This window comes from Danio aesculapii, chromosome 16 (assembly GCF_903798145.1).
Source record: "Danio aesculapii chromosome 16, fDanAes4.1, whole genome shotgun sequence".
Taxonomy (NCBI): Eukaryota; Metazoa; Chordata; class Actinopteri; order Cypriniformes; family Danionidae; genus Danio; species Danio aesculapii.
The window spans coordinates 18944065-18963407 of record NC_079450.1 but is presented as its reverse complement, the minus strand read 5'-3'; the positions used below and the strand labels follow the sequence as shown (position 1 = coordinate 18963407).

General features: G+C 35.9%; 2 protein-coding genes across 2 annotated transcripts in view; one reads left to right on the top strand and one right to left on the bottom strand.

Annotated features, from left to right (window-relative positions):
* The window catches only part of cep162 (centrosomal protein 162), a 58228-nt gene extending 56165 nt beyond the window's left edge, over positions 1-2063 (top strand). Inside the window, exon 26 of the mRNA XM_056475867.1 lies at positions 1315-2063. Coding sequence (XP_056331842.1) covers positions 1315-1536 — 222 coding nt within the window. The 3' untranslated portion in view covers positions 1537-2063. The remainder of the gene's footprint in view (positions 1-1314) is intronic.
* Positions 2064-6517: 4454 nt separating this feature from the next.
* On the bottom strand, positions 6518-18065 carry mrap2a (melanocortin 2 receptor accessory protein 2a). Its single transcript, XM_056474612.1, has 3 exons — positions 17675-18065; positions 15393-15492; positions 6518-7614 (listed from the first exon to the last, which is right to left on the bottom strand). The coding sequence occupies exons 1-3, from the start codon at positions 17790-17792 to the stop codon at positions 7179-7181; spliced, it is 654 nt and encodes a 217-aa protein (XP_056330587.1). The 5' UTR covers positions 17793-18065; the 3' UTR covers positions 6518-7178.
* Between the last annotated feature and the right edge of the window lie 1278 nt (positions 18066-19343).

Sequence of the window (19343 nt, the reverse complement as noted above, 5' to 3'; positions counted from 1 at the left end):
TTTTGTTTTGGGTTAAATAGAAGAAAGAAATTCATAAACGTTTAGAACACTTGAGTGTGAGTAAATTATAAAGAAAAGTTATTTTTGGGAGAACTATTCCTTTAACAAGTTGTTCATAAGCAAGAATGCATTCAATTTATTGTAATTTTAAAAAGCATCAGATGAAAAAGCAAAGACTAAAAGATTTTTCTTTGGGTTAAAGGAACAATGTCAGTTAAAAGAAAGAAAGAAAAATTCTAAACATGTTTATACTAATACTTATACTAAACATATATGTATTTGACTTTCATTTAAATAAACCGAAAAGATATTTTGAAAAAAAAAAAAGCTGGTAACCAATAGCCGTTTACTTTATAGCAATTTTGTTCCTAATATATATGTCACTAGCTATGTTTCCATTCAAAGATGCAAATTTAATGTATGCGCAAATCTAGAATATCGGATAACAAATGTGCGAATAAAGCATCGTTTCCATCCAATGAGTCAAAGAGAACAAAATCGTCACTTCCTGATTTACTGGTGCCAAATATCAAATTTAAAAACAGAATTTACTCTGATAGAAGCAGCGACGTGAATCTTTTCCTTATTTAATAAATTACTTGTGCCTCAGAAGACAAATGCCGACACACAATGAATATGTGGTGGCGTTTGAAGCCATGAGACGCAAAGCACAGACACTCTTGACAGTTCTGGAGGTAATGAATAATATAATAACACTAATACTGAAATGGTTATGGCTTTTAGAATGACCAAAACAACATTTCAGATGTTTTACAATGTGCTCAGCCTGCTGGTTTATCCATTCTCACACATTTTTATCATCACATGATCTCTGATAACAAAATCACATGACTTTTTTAATGCACATACGGGAATTTGTTCGGTAAAAGTGTTTCCATTGTAGTTTATGCACATTTTTTCTTATCAAATAAAAAGTTTATACTACTCAGTTATGCGCAGATGTTTTTTATGTGCATTTTCAAAATTTATGTGCATCTTGGCATTTCCATCAAATGTTTTTTAATGCCAAAATGGACGGAAACTTAGCTAATGGCTACCGGTATACAACATTTTTCTAAATATTTTCTTTTGTGTTCATTGGAAAAAAAAGATGGATAGATTGATAGACAGATTTCTTAATATAATTTCTTGATGTGCAGTGGCATTATTGTTTGTCATTACTGTACTGAAAGACTGGTGTAAGTCATCTAGTTATGTGTTCCTGTGCAGCACATAGTTGTTTGCAATGGATCTGGACATCATTGCACTGTGCTGTGATTGAGAACACTGATGTTAGATGGCGTTCTGATGCAGGTAATTGCAGACACGCGGCGGGTGGTGGAACAGGAGCAGCAGGGTGAGGTGGACCGCTGGAGGAAACTCGCTCAAGGAAGAGCCAAAGAGCTGGAGGCTTTCAGAATGGAGCTGGACTCAATACTGGACATCCTTCGAGAGCTTCAGAGACAGGGGGTAGTCATACCCATGCCAGAACACACATCCACTAACACACACACATACCTGCCACTCCGATCCTGAAAAAAACTGGAATCATTGATGTGTGGGAGTAGGGAGGGGGGGGTGTATTTATAATATTCATTTTTTTATATAGATTATTTAATTATTGCAAAGAAACATGCAGGGTAAGCAACATCAAATACAAAGCATTTGGTGTTAGTAACTGGGATTTTGTATTAAAGTTAATTAATGTTTGCACAATTTGTCTTTCTTTCTGCTTGGTTGCTTTTACAACATCCTGTAGCGCAAACAAAGCTAGAATGATTGTTGATGCACCACCCACATAAAGTGCTGATCTCCAAATCTCAGCCCAAATGTACATTTGCACAACAATACCGCAGACGTCACGATTTATTACTTGCCTTAACGCTGGAATCAGAGGACACGGTTTGAATGCTAATGAGCTACTAAAAGAACATAACTTGCGTAAGTGGCTGGAGATGGAGCTGCTGGGTTGCGTGATGATTATTAGGAGCTGATCAGCATGCAGCACTGTTTATAAACACCAAGGGTCCTGGCAATATATAATTTAATTGGGCACCCGGGATACATTTGCTTAGAGGTCATAGAGTATAAAAAAAACATTTAAAAGGGGAAGTTTACTTGATAAAAGGAAAATTGTTGCCTTTCAAAACTGAAGCTTGCATAATCGCTAAATAAATTAAGCTTTTGATGACTCAATCATAGAACTGATAATGTTCTAAGCTGCAGCTAGTGTGAGATTTGATGTCTGTTCAGAACTGACCTTAACTGTCACCTATTTAAATGATTAATTATCTGTCTGCCAGCTTCAATGTATAATTGTCATTTAGTATACCTCAAAAGTCACGTCTATTAGAATTTGGCAAGCTTGTTTATATCTTGTCAATAGTTAATAATAGAATTTATAATTTTAACATATTGCATTTTTAAATGTTAAAACATTAGGGGCCCTATCATACACCCATACACCCAAGGCGTGTTTGGTGTGATTTGTTGCTATTTTCAGACCAGCGCAACCCTTGTTTTCACGATTTGCACCACATTGTTTAAAAAGCAAATCCATTTGTGCTGCTTTGTGGACTCATGGGCATTCTGGTCTAACATAGAGGTGTGTTAACGCGCATTGTTGGCGCGTTGCTGTTTTGAGGAACTGAAATAGACTGTGCCATTGACCATCCCAAAAGCTGGTCTAAAGTCCAGCCTAGAGCGCTTTAGTTATGCGAGTATGTGGGTTTGAACACGTACACATTCCTTAATACACACTGGATGTACAACAATACACAAATATCTTTACATATGAAAAAAAATTTACAAATTAAAATGTTACAAAAATTATTATTTTCTACATAAATATTAAAACCACTGCCTCCACGCCTTCTTCATGCCTCCATGCTTTTTTGTTTAATAATATAATATTTATATTACAAATAAATAAACAAGTTTAAATTTCTTTGCCTGTCGGGTTTTGGAGACATATGCATCACCATAAGGGTCATAAGAATAGGACGTGTGTTTGGAAATAACTCAGTTTTTTGACCACACTTCATTATTGTTGTTCATTTATTCGTTTGCTGAAAATTAGAACTGAATTTAGAAATCGTTTTGAAACAAATCTTTGTGCTTAACAAACAAAATGAAATATGTAGGTTAATGGATGTCTTCAGTGGAGTGAGTTTCCATCGTTTCCTTATATCACAAAAGTAAAGGAGTAAAGTAAAAGTAAAATTAAGAGAAAGTATAGAGGCTGAATGGAGAAGGCTGGTTCTTTATCCTCGCACTGCAGATGGTCTGTTTACTGTTTTCTCGCTAGTGAAACGTTTTTCCACTTACAAAGTCCGCCATGTAAATGGCAAATGCACCATGGAGTGATGCAGCTGACTCTTAAAGGGAATGGGAGATGAGACTCTGATTGATTTAATGCACGTCATGCTCAAAACATACCTATAACTTATTAAGAGAATAGGCACAACCCTGTTAGACCATGTGCTGGGGCGCAGAGTGTATTTTTCCTTCCATAAAATAGCAAAAGTAGATTCGGATATGCATTTAGTTCTGTTGCTCTATTCGCTTTAGACTTATAGAGCCCTAGCTGTGTGACGAGATATTGTGTAATGAGAACTCGCACGATTAAATCATGACAAGATTTCTTGCTCGATGTTGCTCAATGAAAGTGAAACTGATGAAAAATATTTAAATAAAATAGCAAAAGTTACATCTTTTTTTTATTATTTCAATTTGTGGAAAATAGTTTAATTTCTCATGTGAAATTGTACAGGGGAGAAGTCAGTCAGTAGAGTTTAAAGCAAAATATTTTGCAGTGTTTGCATGTCTTTTACTGCACAGAATTTGTTAAAATAGAAGTAAAAAAACATTTCAAGTTTATTTCAAAAAACACCTAATTTGTTTTGCATTTTGGGATTTTTTTTAATTATTTTTTTTAATTATTTTTTTAATTGAATAAAAATCTATTTTCCATTCATATTCGCAAATATATGCTAATATTGCTAATACCTGTATATGCTAATATTTAAAATTATATAAAAAAAATATTTTCCATTCACACACTGACGAGTTCAGATGCAAAAGCCGCTAAACGCTACTTCCGGCAAAAATGAGATAATGACATTGAGTGAATGCTTTATGCACGTAGTACACTATCAACAAATAGATTTGCTTTTAATCATTCAAATCCCAGCATCAGCGCATTCAGAAATAGAAGTTTGATGGCAAAAGCTGCTAAACGCCACTAAATGCCACTTGCCTTCGTCAGCAAAAGCCGCTATATCCCGAAAACCAATTAGAAGGTGCAAATCAAATCATATGTTTTCAATGTAGCAGCGCGCTGATACGCTGGCTTTATGAGGAGATTGGGCACCCGGGATACATTTGCTTAGAGGTCATAGAGTATAAAAAAACATTTAAAAGGGGAAGTTTACTTGATAATAGGAAAATTGAACCAATTAGAAGGTGCAAATCAAATCATATGTTTTCAAATATATATGCTAATATGTAAATATAGCAAATATTAGCAGATGAAATAACACTCAAATCCAGTATTTCACAAAATTTGAATATTTCATGTGACTAATAAAAAAATCTTAAACCTGTGTTGGCCTACTGAAAAGTGTGTTAATGTACAGTATTATGTCCTCAGTACTTTGTCAGGCCACTAATTACAGCATCAAGGCAGTGTGGCATGGAGGTGATTAGCCTTTGACGCAGTTGAGGTGTTATGGTAGCCCAAGTTTCTTTGATATAAGCCTTCAGCTAGTCCGCAATTCGGAGTCTCTGTTTCCTCCTCTTCCTCTTGACAATAGCCCCTAGATTATTAATGGGGTCAGGTGAGTTTCCTCGCCAACTAAGAACAAGGATACCGTGGTCCTTAAACCAGTTACTGGTAGCTTTGGCACTGTGTGCTGGTCCCAAGTCCTGCTGGAAAATAATCAAATTCTGTTTCTGGAAAATCATCGCCTCCAAAAAGCTTGTCGTCAGCAGAAAGCATGAAGTGCTCTAAAGTGTCCTGGTATAGAGTTGCGTTGACTGTGGGCTTGATAAAAAACAATGGACCCACACCAGCATATGACCCACACCAGCATATGGCTTTTCAAACCATCACTGACTGTGGAAACTTCACACTGGACTTTAAGCAGCTTGACTTTTGTGTTTCTCCACTTTTCCTCCAGACTCTTTGATCTTAATTTCACAATTCAATATCAAATTAGCTTTCATCTGAAAAGAGGACTTGAGACACTGGGCAACAGACCAGTTCTTTTTCTCTTTAGCCCATCAAAAATGCTTCTAACGTTTTTGGTTCGGCAGTGGCTTGACATGGAATTTTACAGCTGTATATCATGCAGATGTCTGTATGTGGTGGTTGTTGATACTCTGACACCAGCCTTAGTCGCCCTTGCACGACAATCCTCTTAAGGCTGCGATCATTCTTGTGCACCTTTTCTAGCCACATTTTTCCCTTCCGCTTAACATCTACTAATATACTTAGATACCGCACTCTGTGAGCATCCCGTTGCTTTTACAATTGCCTTTTGAGACTTTTTCTCCTAATGGAGGGTTCCAATGATGGTCTTCTGCACAACCGTCAAGTCAGCAGTTTCACCATGATTCTGAAACGTACTCAGCCAGACTGAGACAATTTCAAGGCTTTGCTTTAATTAGGGGACTAGATTGAGACACCAGGAGCCGATAATGTATAACTTTGTCATGATATTCTAATTTTGTGAAGTACTGGATTTGTGTTTTTTTTTTTTTCATCTTTAATCCATAATCATTCAAAATTAAATCAAATGAAGGCCTAAAATATTTCCCTTTGTGTGTATTGAAATAATAAAACACAAAAGTTTCACTTTTTGAAATAAGTTATTAAAGTAAATGGACTTTATCTCAATATTCTAATTTTATGGCACATACCTGTACATCCTTTATCATACATCTTCCAATTGTTACCATTAGGTCATTGATATCGTGGTCTCAGATGTGTAAGAAATAGGACAAAATGATCATTTATACCTCAAGCAATTACGTTTTTAAATTCCTCCTCTTTCAGTAGCAGTTGATGGCCAGTAGACTGGATATTTACAGTATTTAGAGTAGGGATACATTTACCATGTTTTTATATGACTTATTAATATAAATGCCAAATGTGAAATGTCAGATGTTTCTGGAGTGTATGCTGCAAATGAAATTTCCCTACGGGGACAAGTAAAGTTAACTAGCTAACTAATTCTACACTGTAGAATACAACATCTTTTTAAACAACATTTCTATTTTTATGTAGAGATAAATAGTGCATTCTAATGACAAAAAAATCACCTGAGGTAGTCACTGAGGTTTTCTGAGTAGTTGCTAGGTAGCAACTCTCTGATTCAAGTCAAAAAGTCACCCGCTGAATATGTCAGCTGAAAATGGAAATTCAGATAAAAGTAATACCAAGCGTGCTGATTTTGAGGTATTGCTTGTGGTTTAGGGATTTGTTATGCAAACATTTTTGCCGATGCACCACAGGAAGCTTTGCGCTGAATTTTATTGGCATATAGGCGTTCAATAAAACAAGAGACAGAGGTATAGTGCTGAATTGCTCCAGCAGCTCAGCCAGCTGTGTTCATACAACCACAGAGACTTAGTATGCATGTATGCTGCAGATTTCCAGCAGAAAGCCACTGATTCAGCTGACAGGTGCAGACAGAGAGCTATTTTCTACTCAGGCATTTGCTCACAAAAACAAGCCCAGAGAACCAGGCAGTGCAATACCAAATTGCTGCAATTTTTTGCCATTAGGCTACATAAGTACAAAGCTGCATAAAGCATCTTCCAATCGCACTTGAAGAGATATTTTTTTTTATCATTCTCTCAATGGTAATGACATTGTAAGACATTGCAATCTGCTGGAATGCCTTCCTAGAGCTGTCCTTGCATGGATTTTGTTGTTTTTCTTCTTTAAATGTGTCTTTGTTTCTGACTCCTTACAGTAGGCTTCCCAACAGTCTTTCAACATGCTGTCAACAACACATTCGCAGAATGTTTTTGATTTTTCAAACTGACATCATGGCCTCACCAGAGTCAGAAAGTAGCTCAGCCTTCAAGATTGTGCATCACACTCCACTTTCAGAGAACATAGGCTGAGTGATGAAGCCGTAATGAGTGATTAAAGGCATCAATGATAAGTTTTAATCAATGATATGATGAGTACAGCGTGGACGGGCCTCCTCCATTATAATTGGTGGATCGCCCAGTAGTAAATCTTCATCCCCCAGTGCGGAGTTCAGTTCTGAGTTCACGAAATTGGGAATGTTAAAATGTGCCAGGAGTGCTGCCTCCCGTTCTGCCCTGCTCTCAAGGACCATGTTTTGGACAACTAGGCCAACCTCTTCCACTTGGCCTCTGGAGTTGCCAATGCCTGAGCGTCCATGGGTGAGAGCGCCAGCATCAGTGGCGGCTCTGCCTCCTTCTCGCTCTTCTTCATTAATGTAACAGTGAAAAAGAGAGCGCGACTCCTCCAGCAGTGGGCGAGAGAGACCCGTTCGGCCATCTGTTTCACGTTGGCGGCCTAAACCGTCAGCACAGCTGGTCAGGCGCATCCGCTTCTCGTAAGGCTCGGCTGCCCTGCAGGATTAAAACAGAGATAATGAACTTTAATGCTGTGTTCCAATTCACCTACTTATACTAGGCCATAGAAATATGTAGTTGTTAGTGACGGAAATGTGCATACTTTTGTGTGTGTAACAGAAGCTTTGGGACAAATTACTTTGTCATTAATGGAGGGTTCGGTTGCTTAGCTCATGCCCTGTCAAACATTTTGTCACATTCTTAACCCTTGTGTGCTGTTGTGGAGGTTTTTATCCACTCTAGGATGATTTTGAGGCTTAATTTTGCCACAAGTTTCTGTTTTTTTTTAAGCAAATGGATTGATTTTTGGTGACAGTTTTTTGCACCATTGACTTTCTTTATAAACTACATTTTTTACTGTTAATCATCAGTTACAATGCAAAAAAGCTTAAAAGTTTCTAGCTTTTTTATGGAATATAGTGTGTGTGCGTGCGTGTGTGCGTGCGAGAGAGAGAGAGTGTAAGGCTATGTTCACACTGTGAGGCGTAAAGCTCAATCTGATTTTTTTCTCAGATCTGATTGTTTTGCATAGCTGTTCATGTTGTTATAAATGTGGCCAATATTGTATAAAAGTACAATTACGAATGTCTAATTATGCACACAATGTGTATACTGTATGAAGTAAACACGTTGTCTTATTAAGCTTAACATGATTATTGCGTTTTTCACAGACAACCATGTTGCATTTCATGAACTTTAAAGGGTTGTTCTGCTACTACTAATGTGTATTTCGCCATTTGAAACCTAAAACAAGTCTCTTGTTATTGAAAACACTGATCATTTGTGATTTATGATAACCCTGGGGCGCGTATTTCTCTGGTGTAGTGAACTCATCAAGGGTTAATGAGCAGCCGCAGACTGAACTTTGAAGGCGGAGTTTGTTTATCTCGGTTTGGAGAGTTATTTCATTTTACTTCGTTATAAACAAGAGACACTAGCAAAACAGGGGTCAGGGTGCTTGAGCACCTGCCCTTTTTTTTCTTTCTGTGGTAAAGTAATTGCCCTGTGTGCTATTTTACAATGCTGCTAAGAAGTAGACTATGTTTGCAGCACAGAATGATGTCGCATGTCGATCGAAGATTATGTAAAAGTCACATGAAATTCTACATAACCGTTCACACTGCAGGACCAGGGGGGTCCAAGTTGGAGCACTCACTTTGGTCCCCTGGGCTCTGCGATTGGTTGGGTAAATTCCAAATTGAACCAAAAACAAAACTATTACAATTGGCTTAAGATTGGCAATGAAAATTCGGGACATTGCAATCTGCAGAACCTGGGAACTTTAAAAAAAAATAAAAATGTAATGTTCATACTGCGGTTGAATTGCAAAACATCAGATCTGTGTCTGATTTAATACCACATATGAAAGTGGCACAGATCTGTATTAAAAAGATCAGATTCCATGCTGTTTGGGCTGTTCACACTGTCAAGACAAAAACAGATCTGAGTCGCATGTGGCCAAAAAAAAATTGGGCCACATTTGCCTGCAGTGTGAATGTAGCCTAAGAGAGACCTTTGCCCACTTACCTTGAAATGTTTGAGAAAATCAAAATTAAGCACCTCAGCTCTCAGAACATAGTAAACACACAGACGTTAAGTGTATTTATGCACACGCACACACACACACACACACACACACACACACACTATAATCTCCTGTTTTACTCCTTATAACTCAATATAAAAGCCAGAAATGTTTTTGCACAGGCCTATCTAATCAAATCAAATCACTTTTATTGTCACATCATCAGCAGAATGTGTACTATGATGGGTGAAAAGCTTGGGTGCTGGCAGTGCAAAATAGAACAACAGTGTAAAATACAACAACATACTCCAAAACAAACAATAAAAAAACAATATATGATAAGCAATGTGACTAACTTAAGAGACAATAAATATGTGAAAGACAATAAATGTATTAAGAAAAACACTATACACACATGTAGGCACAGATAGACAATTACACAGTCAAAAAGGTGTACACATAGTTTGTCTGTTGCTGGAAAATTATTGTAGGCAATATTGTTTTAAGCCTATCTAAAGGGTTAATGGTGAAATCTAATGATTAACAGTAGGCATGGAACGATAACCGTTTTCAAGGTATACCACGGTTTAGAAAAGTCAAGGTTTGAAAACCATCAAAATTTTCTTTAATACCGTTCTTAAGGTATGTGTAAGTTTTTTTTTTTTATTATTATTATTTTTTTTAGGACAACAGTATCTCCAGCAGAAAATATCTCCAAAGATGCCATTTTAAATTGTAAAGAAATGTGTGTTTTTTTAAACTAACGAAGACGGACATGTGTACTGTTCCAAAAATCTTTAAATGTTTCTCAAAATAAAATAAATGGTGTTCAAAAGGGAAAAAAGTTTTCGTTTTTTACCCAGACATTTAAAAAGAATATATTGTAGAGCAGAAATCACAATACCGTGGAAATTTTTATCCTAGGTTATTATACCCTCAGAATCTTATACCAGCCCATGCCTAATCAACAGTAAAAATTACAAATTTGACCTCTTCCCAACAGGAAAAACCAATCAAGAGTGCATGATTATATGCTGTCATGGCTTTGCAATCAAAACAATTTGTTATAATGGAAGTCAATGGGTCAAAAACAGCCATCAACATAATCAAAGGGTAGTCAATTTGAACAGTACACAAGGGTTAACGTAGCTTTTATAATTAATTTCTTAGCATATTGGAGACGAGGCTGTACATTAGTCTGGTATTTGTTTGTTGGTCTTTCAGAGAAATTGCTGCATGTTTGCATAATTGTGCATTCAAAAGCTAACGACCAAAAATATCATCATAAAGTGTTTTTAAAAAAACACATCTTTTTAGTAAGACATAAAGTTATGCTGGTGAAGTTTATAAAGTTGTATAATTTTCATTGCTGCAGAAAACAAAATAAATATTTTCATTATGTTAGATATGAATCATTGATCATGCAAACCACCAAACCCTGTCCACTTGACCATCAGTCTTGCCTATACACCATGTTTGTAGTTTTTTTAATACTTGTACGTTTTTGCAAAGTAGTTTAATATTGTAGATCCAATGTAAGTCACATCCAGTGTGCATTGTGTTTTGGCCAATATTAGTCATTAGAATGTGCAATTGATTTCTTTAATGGTTTAACCTTTGGAATACTCACTTAAACATACTACGATTTGGGGCATACTAATTGTTTTTTGAATACTATTTACAGTCTGACTTCTAGTATGTGAATTGGGATGCAGCACAAGCCTCATAAGCAGGTTTATTCCCTTTTTTTAAAACATCCAAGGATGCCTTGAAGCGTGGGTGCACCCTCATCTTATATTCTATCACCAATCTGTGTGTTTGTGCGAGCACATATTCCTCTTTTCAACGATCTGGCGTGTAAGAGGTTTCTGCTATGCTGTGTTAATGGATGACTCACATCTACAGAGCAGTTTAATTAAAAGAGCACTAAACAGACTGTCAGTCCGGCCCCTCAGCTTCCTCACTGCTCTGTTTGAAAAGAGCCTGGGGACTAATAGTGCTTGACTATTATAACTGAGTGTAATTATATGCAATAAACAATAAACGCCCTTTAAATTATTTATTCAATAGATTTGAATGTAGAAAGAGGGCATTATTGGGCATGGATTAGCTTTTAGGTGAATTTTGGTCAGCTGATAGAGAAATTGGATGAATTAAGTTTGTTTATATGTGTTTGTTTGATACATTTAAATTCATATATATATATATATATATATATATATATATATATATATATATATATATATATATATATTAAAAGCCTTTTCAAATCTTAGCATGCTGCAGTATTTTATCCTAGTCTAAAAAGCACATCAAACAGATTTGATGGACTTAAAGTCTGAGTGAAGCAGCTTCTCTGTAGTTTCCTTCCACCTATTTTATGCACATTTTGGAATATCACATAAAATACTTTTTTGTTGTGCATACATTTCAAAATGTGCATAAAATGTACACACAACTGAGTAGGATCTACTCATGAAATAAAACGTGCATAAACTGATGAAAACACATTTACCGAACTATTCAAGCATGCGCATCAAAAAAGTCATGTGATTTTGTTTCACAGACCATGTGATAAGTATGGGTGCGGTGGGACGGTATTATTGGATGTTCTAATATATCTTGGTCATTCTAAGAACCCTTAGCGAAAGTCCTTCTTCAAGGTGATTTGGTATTATTCCCTTCTAGAGCTGTCTTAAACGATTGCACACCCAAAAAATGGTCTCACACCTCCAAATGTTGTTTATTTGCTGTTCATTGCTTTTCATTATAGTCTTCTGAGGCGCAATTTATTATCTAAGAAAAAAGGTCAATTGTTGCTTCTCCTAACACACCAATTTCTATTTTTATTTTTGATACAGGGTGCCCACGGGGACTTAAAATGTCTTAAATTTCAAAAACAAATTTTTAGGCCTTAAAAAGTCTTAAATTCACTGAAATATTGTCTTTTGGGTCTTAAATAATTTTAAACAGGTCTTAATTTTCCTCTGTCCAAGTAAAGCCACCCAATCGGACTGACATCCATCCAGTCGCCAACAATCCATCTTAATAAAACTTTTGTTTTTTAAATATACTTTTTTTGTAAATTATTGCGAGATCAGCAAGATCCCATTTACAATAGCTGTTTGACTTTTTTTACAGCAATTTATCTAAATTAAATTCCCTTATCAGGGAAAGAAAAGTAGGCCACAGTATGGAAGGAAAAAAAATGAAATTTTATTATTTTTTTTTTTTCTAAATTTGTGTTCTTTGTTCGGATTCATCGGCATACCTGTCAACCCTCCCGTTTTTCCCGGGATTCTCCATTATTTTACAGTTCTATCCTGCTATCATCCTGTAAAGGTATTTTTCTTTCTCTGAAGGGTGGCAAATAAGCATTAAAGAGCCTCATTATATGCAACCCATACCGCTGAACCACCAGGGGCCGCCCCTTGCTCTTAAATGTGAGTCTGTTCAGTGCTTTGGCTTTGTTTAGGCATGAAATTACTTTGAAATAAATATAAAAACGGCGGGATTTCCTTTCCTTTTGATTACAGGTGCTGTCGCCCCTTCTGTGCAATCCTTAAAACAGTCCTATAGCGGTGCCTGACTGTCAGCTGACATGCTCCATAGTAATAAACAGACGCTGTTTCCCAAACGGATTCTGTACACATGATTTGAAGCGAAGCGAAAGTCTGGGTTTTGGGTGCGTATTTAAACAGACATGTACACATAATTAATAATAATAACATCTAAAGATGTCGATCTTGGTGGGGTTTTTTCAAACACAACTAATTTCATCCTAAATGAGCAGAAAAAGTTAGGAAAGCAATCGAAAGCTTTCATTATAACGTGTGCATTTTTGAAGTGACACCTGTTATTTCATGTAATCAAACAAAAAATCTAAATAAATGAGAGATTCATTCGTTGCTCTTTAATCAGAATGTGTAAGTTATACAATGAAGAAACTGCTTGATCTATTCCATTATAATAGCTATTAATTTTAATAAGCTGAACTGTTTGCTAATGTATTTGCTGCTAATGTATACACATCCCAATGTTGACAGGTATGTTCATCGAATCTATTTTCGATGCTTAAATAGACCAAAACAGTCACTATTTCATCAAAAATATAAGTGGCTTAACATTATTAACTTGTTTGTTGAACTGTCATATGAAATCAGTGTCACATTTTCAATCGTGAGGTGATGGTCAATTGTCAGCTCTCTTGGTTGTCAGGTCGTGTGATGTATGTTGCTGAACTGTATTCAGTGTTGCAAATATAAAAACGCCACATTTTGAAATGTAACTGCAGTATGTCAGTTTAGTTTATTTGTGTGTGCTGCGCTTTTCTAGACTTTAGAAAATGGCGCTCATTTGTTTGATTTCTCCTCAAGAAGTTGGGGGACCCAACTGCAATGAACCAGGTTTGGGGGACCCAGTTTGCAAAAGGTTGAAAATCCCTGCTTTAGATGAGACATTTTACTCAATCAATTTGGACCAAAAGTCAACAAATGTATGTTTTTGATCATTTATGTCATTATCTCCATAATAAATAATCTTTTAACAATGTAAAACTTATCTTCCTATCGAGCATCAGAATGGGGAGGAAAGGTGATTTAAGTGACTTTGAACGTGGCATGGTTGTTGGTGCCAGACAGGCTGGTCTAAGTATTTCAGAAACTACTGATCTACTGGGATTTTCATGCACAACCATCTCTAGAGTTTTCAGAGAATGGTCCAAAAAAGAGAAAATATTCAGTGAGCGGCAGTTCTGTTGGCACAAATGCATTGTTGATGCCAGAGGTCAGAGTAGAAAGGACAGACTGGTTCGAGCTGATAGAAAGGCAACAGTAACTCAAATAACCACTCGTTACAACCGAGGTATGCAGAAGACCATAATGTACCCATCTTCTGATGGCTACTTCCAGCAGTATAATGTGCCATGCCATAAAGCGCAAATCATCTCAGACTGGTTTCTTAAACATGACATTGAGTTTACTGTACTCAAATGTCCTCCACAGTCACCAGAGCTCAATCCAATAGAGTACTTTTGGGATGTAGTGGAACGGGAGATTCACATCGGATGTGCAGCTGACAAGTCTGCTCAAACTGCGTGATGCTATCATGTCAATAAGGACCTAAACTCTATGGAATATTTCTAGTACCTTATATTCCACAAAGGATTAAGGCAGTTTTGAAGGCAAAAGGGGGTCCAACCTGGTACTAGTAAGGTGTACCTAATAAAGTGGCCAGCGAGTGTAGATGTGTCTTGGACAAAAATCCTTTATACGTTTAAGGAAAGCTTATTTATTTGGTCCAGGGTATATGGAGGAATATGTTTTCATGACAGTAGCTTCCACAGTGCAACAGCATGACAGTGACAGGACAAAACACAGATAATAACAAGTAAATGCAGCAGGAGCTGAGCTGTAATGTGAGTGGATGTAGATGTTTCTCAGAAGCTCTTTCTGCAACATGCACTTCATTTCCTGCATCCTTTGCCCAATCAGCCAGAATTTTCATGCAGGTCAACGAGACCCTGTCACACAGCAAACCTGGTAAATCAGTACAGAGAATCTGAGACAAGCTAAGCAGGGTTGAATCTGGTCAATACCTGGATGGGGGACCACCTGGGAAAACGAGGCTGCTGTTAGAAGTGTTGCTAGTTGGATTATGTGGTGCAGTGAAACAAACTGTAATTTGCTTTTAAATAAATTGCAGTTCGCTACCAGAACACACAGACGGAGATAATTGCCATGTCTGTGTGAGTGTGTGTGTGTACATGCATAATGGTGCATTTGTGTATATTAATAAACATGGAGCGAATGAGAGAATAGATTTGATTAAAACAGTTCTATACTGTATGTTTGAAGGTTTTAGTTGTCAGATTCATGCTAATTGGATCGAGTTTCAGAGCGTTGCCGGTTTAATCAAAGTTTGCTGAAAAGAATCTTTGTTGGTCTGAGAAACCGTTACAACACTGGCCTAGCACAGAGCTAATGAGACAGGGAGCCCGCAAACACACGCACACACACAGTGCTCTCTGAAGCAAAGGATAATGAGGCTACAAGGTGGCCAAAGCGCAGGCAGTGGGAAACAGAAAAGCTGACTCGGTTTAGTATGTCGTGCTTGTGGTGCAGATGTGAGAGAGAGAAATGACTCCATCGGGAGTTTACTCTGCCTCTGCTTCTGTTTGTTCTGTTCTGTCCTCGCAACCAAGTCTGACACACAAAGCTTACAGTTTATTGTGGGGGAAAGAAATACTTACTCTGGGTGTGGGGCTCCTGTTTTGGTCAGCAGAGTCAGAACAAAAAACATAAAGATAACAAAAACGGCAAGACCCACCCAGAAGCCGATCACAATGGAATCTGCAGGAGGAAAGAAATGGAGAAGTGCTAATGAATGCTGACATCTAGAATTCAGCCCTTTCTTGTTTGCTCCCTTTAGTCGCATTACCCCAAAATGACTTTAAAGCTATTTAAAATTAATATTTATGTTAGTAAAATGTATATTTTATTATTGATACCTCCCAAATTACTTGAAAAGAGATGAAGGAATTATATTAAATTATTAATAGTAATATTGGATTCCTATTAATATGCAGTAATTATTATTTAACTAATAAAAATGATAAAATTACTCTGTAATTACTTGTAACAGAATCAATAATTATGATTATGATGTAATTATGTATATTAAGGCTGCACAAAATATAATTTCAGCATCTGATATGGATATGCGATGTTGAGTTTGTATTACAGTTCATCATTTGCATGTGTTTTTGATGCCTATGATTGTAAAATGACCTTTAAAGCATTCAGGCATAATTAATCGTACCATTTGTGACTTTAACAACGATCAATTTTGTTGAATTGTTTTTATTTTCATAATTTAATTGCTGTACTTGAATACTGTTTGACTCGGCAATTGATAAAACACTTTATTTCAATTGTATCTTTTTCTTGATTGTATTTATAGATCGTTATGCATGAAAATACTCACAACATGTGCAAATACAGAAATGCTCTGATAATAGCACAGCCCACATCGAAAATGTGTCGGGGGACCCCAAAAAAGTTTATAGATTGTTTATCATTTTTTTTTAGAGATGCAAATAATAAACATTAATTCATCAATCTCTGACTAAACATGTGCATGAAAATACTGACTACACATGCAACTACAGAAATGCACTGCAAATAGCCCAGACAACAAAAAAAATGTGTCGGGGGACCCCCAAAGGTTTATAGATTGTTTACTAGATTTTATTGATTCACTCCCGCTACAGAATCATCCTAAACATTATAATTCTTGCCAAATAGAGATATTAAGTTATCTGCTGAAATTGTATTCATATGTCAATGTATATTGCAAAATAAAAAATACCGAAATACTAGATTTTTTTAATATTGTGCAGTCCTAATGTATACATATATGTCTACTTTTTATTATAAAAATGTATTTTATCATGACATTTCTGTTTTATTTATTATGAAATTTCAGTGTGTTATATATAAATACAGTAGAAATACAGAATTATTAAACCCCCTTTGAAATGATGTTTAACAGAGCAAGGAAATTTTCACAGTATGTCTGATAATATTTTTTCTTTTGGAGAAAGGCATATTTGTTTTATTTCGACTAGAAAGTAGTTTTTAATTTTAAAAAACCATTTTATGGACAAAATTATTAGCGCCTTTAAGCTATTAGCCCCTTTAACCATCATTATACAATAACTTGTCTAATTACCCTAACCTGCCTAACTTAATTAACCTAGTTAAGCCTTTAAATGTCCCTTTAAGCTGTGTGTATGTGTATATGTGTATATATATATATATATATATATATATATATACACACACAGTTAAAGTCAGAAATATTAGCCCCCCTTTGATTTTCTTTTTTAAATATTTCCCAAATTATGTTCAACATTTTTATTCAATAGTCTAGAGTACAAACCATCGTTATACAATAACTTGCCTAATTACCATAACCTGCCTAGTTAACTTAATTAACCTAGTTAAGCCTTTAAATGTCCCTTTAAGCTGTATAGAAGTGTCTTAGACAAAGATCAAATAAATCAGTTATTATAGATGAGTTATTTAAACTATTTTGTTTAGAAATGTATTGAAAAAAATCTTCTCTCCGTTAAACAGAAATTGGGGAAAAAAACAAACAGGGGGGCTAATAATTCAGGGGGTTTTAATAATTCTGTCCTCCACTGTATGATGGGTTCAATCAAGCCTGAAATTATTCATACCCCAGAATGTATATACACACAACATATTCAATACATTATTTTAATTTGCAAGATTAAAAAGATATCCTGTAAATAATATAACCTATATTAAAGGATATGTAATTTAAATATGCTTACAAAACATTTTTATATCCATAAACTTTTATTAGATTAATTACCCATTAAACACCAATCTATTTCTAAGCATGCATTTTTGTAGGATCTCAGTCACCAAAAAGATTGAGAAAACACAGCAAGCTCTAATAAAGCCCACTTAATGCAGCAGCAAACAAAACAAATAAGAGACTTACATCGATGTGCTTTTAGTCCTTCAAAAGACACAGGCTCTTCATCGTCGTAGTATTCGTAGCTCCATTCATAATTGTGATTTGGCACACTGGTGCTGTTTGAAAGCTGGAACCTCGGCATCTTCAATCAGTGCTGATATTAACCTCGCGCACTGGGAACAAACATCATAGCTCCGTGGCACGCAGCAGTCAGTGTGCGCTTCACAATCATCTGCTGCATCCAGAGCTGAGAACACCAGCAGCTCTTTAACACTGATTTCATCCTTTATCCAGCGAGCATCTGAGCTAAAGGCGGAGAGTGTTGTGTCTGTGTGTGGTCTGTGATCGTGAGCTCTGCGGTCTCCACTGAATCTCCTCAACTGAATATACGATGAGATCACGCCTCTCATCCATCAACTCGCGCATGAATGGAGAGATTTCACACACCTCAGGGGGCATCCGAGAGCCGTTCTGTTTTTTTTTTTTCCTTTAACTATTTTTATGAAAAGAGCTGTGGTGTAGAAATGACTAAATTATTATATTTGACAAATCACACTGAATTGCTTCCGGCACTGTTTTTTTTTAACCATTTTGTAACCGTACCTAGGGCCAGACGGAATCTGCGGACATTTTTTGTTATTTCTGCTGAGAATTTTGGTAAAAATCTGGATTTCTGTGGAATTATTTTGGGAGTATCATAACTAAAACCTTAATATGTGAAATAAAAATTAATATCTTTTTAACTTTTATTTAATGTTTAAAATGCAAATCCAATTAGATTAACTTTATTTGGTAAACAAAGCAAGTCTCTCATATAATATATCTACTAAAAGACACAAAATATTACTGTACAAACTGCATTGTACATAAATCAGATGAACATTTTCATATTAGTCAATAATATTACTGTAATTCATTTTTAAAACTGAATAAATATAGATTTACACACATTTACTGAAGTAAATAAACAGAATTAATGATGGGCTAAAAATCTGCGGAATTCTGCGCACACATATTCTGTGTGGGCCTAACCATACCCTTTCGTTATATTGGTGGCAGTTTTTGCCCCATTGACTGTTATTACAAGGGTTTTTTTTTTTTTTTGCAAAGCCATGACAGCTTATCATCATGCATTGTTGATTGTTGGTGTTTTTCCCTATTGGGAAGAGGTCAAATGTATAATTTTTACTGTTGATCATCAGTTGCAGTGCAAAAAAAGCTTCGATTCTGCCTTCTATAAAGAGTATAGTGTGTCATTATGATAGAAGTCAATGGGGCAAAAACAGCCACCAACATAATGAAAGGGTAGTCAATTTGCCCAGTTTGTATTGGATTTTCTTTAATTTTCAAAGCATTTTCCTAAAATATGTGTCAAAATAAGATTTGTCACCAAAAATCTGTTCATTTTGCTGAAACAAAGAAAGAATTTTGCTGGCCAAATTAAGACTGAAAATCTTACCAGAGTGGATGAAAATGTCCCCATGAGCACACAAGGTTAAACAGATTTATTAGATGAGCTGCTTAGCAACTTGATGGCTAGCTATTAAAATGATACAAGTTTTCATGGTCTATTAGCATTTAGAGATTTTCTTAGTTTCCCTTTTCTTGGGTTCATTTGCTTGTCAAAATAATGATTCGTCGATTTTTGTTAACTTGCCTCCATCAACAATCTTCATTTAGGATGAAAGAATGT

Bases quoted from the DNA above. Each gene is read 5' to 3' on its own strand.
- mrap2a (XM_056474612.1), bottom strand. From the start codon at position 17,792: ATGCCGAGGTTCCAGCTTTCAAACAGCACCAGTGTGCCAAATCACAAT. The intron at 15,493-17,674 runs GTAAGTCTCTTA...TTCCTCCTGCAG, and splicing joins AGGACTAAAAGCACATCGAT to ATTCCATTGTGATCGGCTTC. The intron at 7,615-15,392 runs GTAAGTATTTCT...TTAATCCTGCAG, and splicing joins ACAGGAGCCCCACACCCAGA to GGCAGCCGAGCCTTACGAGA.